The sequence below is a fragment of the Caloenas nicobarica genome, chromosome 2 (genome assembly GCF_036013445.1).
Source record: "Caloenas nicobarica isolate bCalNic1 chromosome 2, bCalNic1.hap1, whole genome shotgun sequence".
Classification (NCBI taxonomy): Eukaryota; Metazoa; Chordata; class Aves; order Columbiformes; family Columbidae; genus Caloenas; species Caloenas nicobarica.
The window spans coordinates 83,843,430-83,852,882 of NC_088246.1; the positions used below are offsets into that span (position 1 = coordinate 83,843,430).

The 9,453-nt window shown below is 39.3% G+C and overlaps 1 protein-coding gene across 2 annotated transcripts in view; it reads left to right on the top strand.

Annotated features, from left to right (window-relative positions):
* Positions 1 to 8,962, top strand: part of CDH12 (cadherin 12) — a 165,458-nt gene extending 156,496 nt beyond the window's left edge. For both annotated transcript variants that reach the window (XM_065630209.1, XM_065630210.1), the window contains 2 exons: positions 3,759 to 4,010; positions 8,463 to 8,962. In XM_065630209.1, the coding sequence (XP_065486281.1) occupies positions 3,759 to 4,010; positions 8,463 to 8,962 (752 nt within the window). The remainder of the gene's footprint in view (positions 1 to 3,758; positions 4,011 to 8,462) is intronic.
* The last annotated feature ends 491 nt before the right edge of the window (positions 8,963 to 9,453 follow it).

Here is a 9,453-nt window from a genome sequence, read left to right on the forward strand (position 1 = left end):
CTGTGTATTTCTAAATACCTTTGCTTGTTCAGACAAGATTTCTTTAGAGTAAGAGCTTTAATTTCTTTATTTTGGTCCATTTAATAAAATATATTTTAATTTCACCAAGATTTAACTTTTTCAAATAACTACGAACTACTGTTTTAAACGTAAGTCTTCCAGTTCTTCTTGGGTCTTTTTAACATATTTCATTTCTCAAAAGAATCTTTAAACTTAAAAAGACTACACAGTAGTTAAAGTCAATGACCTTTCTCATTTACAGCTTTTGTGAAGTGTGCTTAACGTGTAAGTCTGATGAGGATATTGCTCAAATATTATTAGATAATTACATTTTCTTGTTTAAACCAGTAATGGTAATGTGGAAATCACTTTGGATTTCAATACTCTGTTGGCAAACTTTCTCTACTATATAAAAACAAATGCAATATTCCCATAAAAAATTGAATAAGGAACCAATACACAGAATTTTTCATGCACAAATTTTAGTGTGTGAATGGACCTATATACACACTCTTAAAAGCATTTCTTGACACTAAACAAGAAGAAAGAAGTACATTAGTTATTGAAGCACAGGGAAGACAGACAAAAAAGCTTCTGTGGAATATTTTCCAACCATAAAATATTTCTTAATTTTTTATTATTTTATAGAGCTATTAGAAAAATCTGTCCAAACAGAAATATTGTGCAATGTTTTCAATATTTTCTGCCTTTTGTTTGCCAGAAAGGTGGAAGTTCTGCTCTGTGCACGATTTAAAGGTGTAATAACACAAGCTTATTTTCACTACAGAAATGTTTTAAAAACAGAAATACCATTTTTTTTTTTGTCAGTAATTATGTTAGCACCAAGCAGGTACTTTGTGAAAGGAATTTTGATTTTTTTTTTTTGAGAAAACAATGTTGTTTACTGTGTGACAATTAACACTTTTACAAGTGAAGGTGTTGTTTAATGTTTTTAAACACATCAGGAAGCCAAATAAGCAGTGCTATTCCATACAGCTAAAAATAATGTGTGGTGTGATATTGCAGCAGGTATAATACGTTTGTAGTGCATCCAAGAGAATAAACTTTTCCAGGTTCCATACTTCCTCAGAATATAATTTAATGAGGATAGAAGCAAGACAGAAGCTCAAGGTTGACATTTGGAGCCTCTATAAATGTAAACACAAGGAAATGTTATGTTTCTAGACTGCACCTTCAGCAGCACAGAGACCAATTTGTCAGCTGTGAATACAAGTGAGATGGCCTGGCAGAGCTGGAGTGCTTAGAGCTGAACTGCCCACCTTCCTCTTTCCACTTTGCTGGGCTCACTCTGCTCCCTGGAGGGCTGCTTCACTGCTGAGGACACAGAATTGTTCATGTAAGAGAGAGAAAATTTTCCTTCTCTCCAGACTGTCACACACATCCTGAAAATGAATTTATTGCCAACAGACCAAAGAACCAGAAGCTGTCTCAGCTTCAGGCTGCAGCTCCACGCTGCTCTGTATAGGGTTCAAACACATCCCTGTGTCCATATTTTCAAAAGGACCTTGAACAATTATAGAAATAAGTATATAAATAAGATTAAGCTGGACGAGTTCAAATTAGATTTTTAATTCTTTATACAATGCAGATGATTTGGATGGCCAGGCCCCAAAGAGTTGTGGTGAATGGAGTCAAATCCAGTTGGTGGCCAGTCATGAGTGGTGTTCCCCAGGGCTCAGTATTTGGGCCCGTTCTCTTTAATGTCTTTATCAATGATCTGGATGAGGGGATTGAGTGCACTCTCAGAAAGTTTGCTGATGGCACCAAGGTGAGTGGGAGTGTTGATCTGCTTGTGGGTAGGAAGGCTCTGCAGAGGGATCTGGATCAGCTGGATCACTGGGCTGAGGTTCAACAAGGCCAAGTGCCGGGTCCTGCACATGGGTCACAACAACTCCATGCAATGCTACAGGCTTGGGGAAAAGTGGCTGGAAAGATGCATGGTGGAAAGGAACTTGGGAGTATTGGTCAACAGCTGGCTGAACATGAGCCAGCAGTGTGCACAGGTGGCCCAAAAGGCAAACAGCATCCTGATGGGTATCAAGAATAATGTAGCCAGCAGGAGTAGGGAAGAATTTTTCCCCCTGTACTCAGCAGTGGTGAGGCCACACCTCAAATACTGTGTTCAGTTTTAGGCCTCTCACTACAGGAAAGATATTGAGGTGCTGGAGAGAGTTCAGAGGAGAGTGACAAGGCTGGTGAGGGTTCTGGAGCACAAGTCTAATGAGGAGTGGCTGAGGGAAGCGGGGCTATTTAGCCTGGAGAAAAGGAGGCTGAGGGGAGACCTTCTCAGTCTGTATACCTACCTGAAAGGAGGTTGTATCATGGAGAGTGTTGGTCTCTTCTCCTAAGTAGCAAGCAATAGGACAAGAGGAAACGGTGCCAGGTTGCTCCAGGGAAGGTTCAGACTGGATATTAGGAGAAATTTCTTCACAGAAAGGATTGTGAAGCACCGGAACAGGCTGCCCAGGGAAGTGGTGGAGTCACCATCCCTGGGGGTGTTTAAAAGATGTGTAGATGGGGTTCTTAGGAACATGGTTTAGCGTCAGAGTTAGGTTATGGTTGGACTCGATGATCTTGAGGGCCTCTTCCAACTTAAATTCTTCTATGATTCCATGATTAATCACAGAAAGAAATAGCTGAAGATGGAATTTGATTTGATTCAAGCAATTCTGAGACATTTTTCTTTTTCAAATCTAAACGTCACTGAACCTGACGTGGACATGCGCCATGTCTGAGTTCGATAAAAAGAGGACTTCTGAAATAAACATTTTGTCAGCCAAGTGCCTTCTTTATGGTGTCTGACCATAACACATCTCACTTTGGATATTTAAGGTTCCTTCTTATTGTCCTTAATTGGAGCTGCACACAAGTATTTGAGTGTTGAGTTCGGAGCCCTTAATATTTCTGCCAAGTGATAAAACTCCAAGAAGAGATGAAAGTCATAACATGGACAGCAAGTGACCTCTTCTAAAGATACAGTAAAGCGCATGGATGAGATGGCAAAATGGTGACTGCTGCAGGCTACCTTCATTCAGATATATCAGCTAATTAATTCCCTGATAATTTAATTTTCATTTTGTTTTCAATGTAATTCTTTTAATCTGCCCATTGTTTTCTTGTTACTTTGTTCGATTCAAGAAAAGTAGTGATAAATGCATGTCTACAGGGAAGAAATGACAAAACGTAGCTTCTAGGAGTTCTGTAGACATTAATGTCTAATTGATGGAAAATGTGCTGATTATAAATTACTCAGTTCATTTCTGTACTTATTTTTAATGGGGCATGAAAGTTGAAGGAGTTTTGCATTTTGTCTAGGTATATGACTTTCAGTTTTAAAGGGAAATTAATTAATTGAGATTTGATTCTAAATCCATGTGCAATCAAAGTCCTTTGGACCACAGGCTTGCAATATAAGGAGAAAAGAAAAACTGAAAAGCTTTCCTAATCTGACGTCTGTAATGCCTTTTTAAATTATTATTTATGTAATCTTTGAAATTTTAGCTGTCAAGCTAACAAGTTTACAATAAATGGAAGATTATTTAATGCTCTGCAAAAATAGCTGTACCGGTAAGAATACAATACCTTCTCTAATGATAAAACAAGGTAATTAAATAAAGCGTGTCATTCACTGAGTTTCAAAAACGGAATAGCTGCCTATTGCTAAAGGTGATATAAACTACAACGATGAACTGAAGCACACAATAAAAATCCTGTAATGACCGTGTTGTGTTTTACAGACAACACAGCTGGGATTGAAACCAGGAGAAATGGTTACAACAGAAGGCAGCAAGAGCTGTACTTTCTTCCAGTCGTAATAGAAGACAGCAGTTACCCTGTCCAGAGCAGCACAAACACAATGACTATCCGTGTTTGCAGATGTGATTCTGATGGTACCATCCTGTCCTGCAACGTGGAGGCAATCTTCTTACCAGTAGGCCTCAGCACAGGAGCACTCATTGCAATCTTGTTGTGTATTGTTATACTTCTAGGTTAGTTCACATGAAACCATGTGAAATACATTAATTATTCACCTGTGAATTAATTTATGTTGTTCTGAGCTTCATCTATTGTTAAAAAAAAAGCCATTGAAAATATGTGGCAGTTTATGGCAACTTTTGTGCTTCTATATTTCTAGAAAAGCTTCCCAAAGCACTGACCATGACTGTGAATCTGCTAACACCTACATATTTCCCATTATTTGAATAGAACCAGCTTTCAGTGGAATCCAAATTATTTTTTTTTCCCTGGAACAGTTTTGTTTAAATACTTTTCTTGAAGAATTAATATTATTACTTATTACTAAGGTAGACAAGTCCTACTGACAGTAACAGCAGTAAAGACTTGGTAAGGGCCTTTGTTTAATTCTTCATACCACCTTGAGCAAAAGGATGACCTTATATAGGCTATATATATAGCTTTAATGAACTGATAACAAAATAAAAACAACTCTGTGGCTTACACAGGCACGATGTGAGCTACAGAAACATATGGATACCTCTTTGTACTTGGATAGTATAGTAATTTACCACTTAAGTAAATGACTGCAGACTCAGGATTACATAAATAGCTTTTGAACAGCAGTGAGTAAAAGTCAGAATTTCTGTTCTGTGTAAAAATGTTATGTTGTGATAAAGACGTTGTTTCAAATCAAAACAAGAATGGCAAATGATCATACTTGCCATGCAATATGAATTAACATGTGCATTCTGAAGAATTTAAAAACCAGAACAAAACAAAAGAACCAGTTTTTTGGAAACAAGAAGAATGTTTTCTCCTTTACCACAATTCCTTGGGACTACTTTTTCACTTTTAGGGGTTTTCTGGGTAAAAGCGGTCAGGGGTGAACCTCACCATCAAAGAAATTTAAGTTATTTTCACCTGAAGAGATAAGTGAATTAGAGCTCTTTAGTCAGGACTCCCAGATTATCTAACCTCTCTGTTATAGAGTGAAGTGCCCAGAAGCCCTAAGCACATAGTTATAAGCAAAGCCTTTCAAGCTGCTCCCTTTGTGTTCAGTAATCTGGACAGCACGAACTACGCAGCTGAGAGCTTCATGCTCTTTGTACAGGAGTCATTTACAATGGCAGAGGATCTGGGGAAACAGGAATATCTGGTCTGAATTTCCTCCAAATTTGTGAGGTGATCATGGAAGCCTTCAACAGAACTGTGATTTTTTTTTCCCTAATAGTTTGTCGAAATAAACACATTTTTTATTAAAACAAACAAACAAACAAACAAACAAACCCCAGTATGTTCAATGAAAAATAATTATGCCAAAGAACTCTTTACCAGCTCTGTTGTTGATTGATGCTTTTGGAATATAAAAAAGTAATGAAGGTACTTTAATTCCCACTTTGCACAGAACGCCAGACTGAATTACAAAGATTATGTTTGGAAAAGAAGTTTTGGTCCTTTAATAACTCCATTCATTCTAGTCAGTCTAGCAATATTACCCAGAAAAACTAATCTATAAATAATGAGATTTCCAGTGCTGTGTGTAACATAAGAGAATGGCATTTATTTTATAACCAGACTTTGCTCCTACTATTCCATTGATGAATTTTAAAACTGCTTTTGGATTTTCATTTCTTGCTGTGAACCCAGCCTGATACAGAGTCGTTAAAATCATAGTTGAAGTCGTTCTTGTCGAACTCATCTCTACACAAAATACGGTCAACGTATTACCAGAATCAGGAGTTATTTTAGGCCACACAAGCCTGATCATGAATTTGTAGTCATGGCAGCTCCTATGTTCATTATTGTGTTATTTCAACAACAGAACTTAGAGCGCTGCCATTTCTACCAAAGGCAGTTAGGGAACTAAAAATAACCAAAATGCCAGTTCACCACAAGCAGATTTTGCATTCAATGAAATGTATCTCCAAAGACAAACTATTGAAAAAAAACCCCACAAGCTGATTGTCACTGACTTGCTGTTTGGAATAAAAACAGTTTGTAACATTTTGTATTATAAAGAATCACAAAGTCACAGTTGGAAGGCACCTCTGAAGATCATCTAGTCCAACCTCTTTGCTTACAGCAGGGTCAATTAGAGGAGATTACTCAGTATGCAGCTGAGTTTTCAGTATCTCCAAGGATGGATACATCACAACTTTTCTGGGCAACGTGATCCAATGTTTGACCATTCTGACAGTAAAGAAGCTTTTTTCTTATGTTTTAATGGAATTTCCTGCATTACAATCTGTGCCCATTGCCTCTTGTCCTGTCACAAGGCACCACTAAGAGGAGTCTGGCTCCATCTTCTTTACTTCTATCCATCAGGCATTTATACACATTGATAAGATCCCCCTAAGACTTCTCTTCTCAAGGCTGAACAGTTCCAGCTCTCTCAGCCTCTCCTCATATGGCAGATGTTCCAATCCCTTAATCATCTTCGTGGCTCTGCACTAGGCTCACTCCAGGAAGTCCATATCTGTCTTTACTGAGGAGCCCAGAACTGGACCCAGAACTCCAAGTGTGCGAGACCAGGACTGAACAGAGGGGAATGATCAGGTCACTAGACTTGCTGACAACGCTCTTCCTAATGCAGCGCCAAATACCATTGGCCTCCATTTCCACAAGGGCCCTAGGTCCTTTTCTATCAAACTAGTCTCCAGCCAGTCAGTCAACCAACAGCACCTACAGGATGCATTTATTCCTCTCCATATGCAAGACTTGTCATTTCCCTTTGTTGAACTTGATGGGGCTCCTGTTGGCCCATTCCTCCAGCCTGATGAGGTCCCTTTGAAAGTCAGCACAACCCCTGTTTTGTATTGCCTGCAAACTTGCTGAAGGTGCACTCAACCCCTGGGGTACATCATTGGTGACCAGCCTCCCTCTGATCTTTGGGCTGTTGTTCACAACCTTTACAGCCTGGCAGTTTTGCCAGCTCAGCAATCCAGCTCACCATTTACTTGTCTAGTACACACTTTTTCAGTTTTTCTGAGAAGGTTGTTATGGAAGACAGCATCAAAATCTTTGCTGAAATTAGAATAAAAATAATGCACTTTTCCCCATTCATCCACCAGTCACCTGATTGTGGAAGGCTATCAGGTAGGTTAAGCACATTTTTATTTTAATAAATCCATGCTGACTACTCCTGATCCCCTTCCTGTTCTTGATAGATTTGAAAATGTTTTCCAGAATTATTTGCTCCATCACTTTCCTCAGGATCAAGATGAGGCTGAGTGGTCTGTAGCTCCGTAGCTTGTTCTTGCCTTTCTTGAAGATAGTAGTGACACTTTCTTCAGTTCTCAGAAACTTCTTCCAGTCATAGAATCATAGAATGTCTTGAGTTGGAAGGGACCCATAAGGATCATTGAATCCAACTCCTGACACTGCATAGGACAACCCCAAAGTTCATACTGTGTGTTTGAGGGTATTGTCCAATTGCTTCTTGAATACTGTCAGGCTTGTCACTACCTCCCTGGGGAGCCTGGTCCAGTGCTCCACCACCCTCTGGGTGAAGAACCTTTTCCTAATGTCCAACCTAAACCTTGTGAGGAAGCTGTAGACCACAATGAGGTCTCCTCTCAGTCTCCTCTTCTCCGGGCTGAACAAATCAAGTGACTTTAGCTGCTCCTCATACAGCTTCCCCTCAAAACTCTTCACCAACTTTGTGGCCCTCCTCTGGACACTCTCCAGTGGCTTTGTATCCTTTAGATACTGTGTTGACCAAAACTGCACACAGTATTCCAGGTGCAGCCACACCAGCGCAGAGTAGAGAGTGACAATCACCTCCCTTGACCAGCTAGCAATGTAGTGCCATAACCTTGCAAAAATCATCTCAAGTGGCCTCACGATGACATCAGTTATCTTCCTCACCACTCATATGCATCCCATTGGGTCACGTGTACTTGTGCGTGTCCAGTTTGTTTAAGTGTTCCCTAATCCGATCCTCTTCTACCAAGGATAAGTCTTGTTCTAAATTTTCCCTTTGGCTTTAGAGACCTAGGATTCCTGAAGGATAACCTTACTAATAAAGACAGACACAAAGAAGCCATTGAGTAGGCTGGCCTTTCCTGTGTCCTTTGTCAACAGATCCCCTGCCCCATTCAGCAGTGGGCCCACATTTTCCCTACTCTTTCTTTTGCTGTGGAAGACATTTAAAGAAAAAGAATCTCATCTCTCTGTCTCTCTGAACTAAAAAGCTGAAGCCCTGTCCAATTCTATTTGTTCACAAAGCAGGCCAGTAGGAAAATAATTTGTTACTTCCTTTAGCAGCACAGCAAGCAGCAAGCAGTTATACTCATACATCAAACAGCAAATGACTTTTCATCGGCTAGAGCACTGCTATTTTTAAAAGAATAGTGGGAGCGTATCTTCTAAGAAAAAATGTCCTTTTGATTGCTTGCAACTTTCAAAGGAAGATTTAATGATGTATCATCAGAGTACCAAATTATTTCTGTGCATGTCTTAACTTCAGTTTTCTCTCATTACAGTCATTGTAGTACTGTATGTAGCACTACGGAGGCAGAAGAAAAAGGACACCCTGATGACCTCTAAAGAAGACATCAGAGATAATGTTATCCATTATGATGATGAAGGAGGTGGGGAAGAGGACACCCAGGCTTTTGACATAGGTGCTCTGAGGAATCCTAAAGTGATTGAAGATAATAAAATACGCAGGGACATAAAACCAGACACCTTGCGTTTTCCACGTCAGAGACCACCAGTGGAAGATAACACAGACATAAGAGATTTCATTAATCAAAGGCTGCAGGAAAATGATGTAGACCCAACTGCACCCCCTTATGACTCCTTGGCAACTTATGCTTATGAAGGAAATGGATCTGTTGCAGAGTCTCTCAGCTCTATAGACTCCCTTACTACAGAGGCAGATCAGGATTATGACTATCTGAACGACTGGGGACCTCGCTTCAAGATGTTGGCAGACATGTTTGGAGAAGAAGAAAGTTATAATCCTGACAAAGTCACTTAAGTACAACTACAAGAGTGACATTAAAAGTAAACCAACAACAAATTTAAAAGATAAACCTAAGCTTTATAATAGGACAGGATTCCTTTGATTATGAAAGACACCGACTGTTTCCAGCAAGTTACTGCATTTATCTTACTGTCAGTTTTGATTTGATCTGCGAAGGAAAGAGAAATCCTGTAATATACACAGTTTTTTGTTGTTATTTTGTTACTCTGGAATTACACTGAGGCAAGCTCAGGCCTACAAGGTACAGTTTACTGACCTGACTTAGAAAGAAGATAGCTTTTTGGCATCATGGTGGAAGAGTGGTAGCTTTTTCGTAATTCCACTAAAGTGCCTATTGAAACTTTTATCATTTAAGTTGTAAAGAGTCTGCTGTGATGGTGTTACAAAACTGAATGGTAAATTGGACAAGAACTTTAAGACAAGGAGCAATAGCAACATGCTGACTTCTTTTAGAAAAAAAATGGAGATCACTTCATGGAGTATAT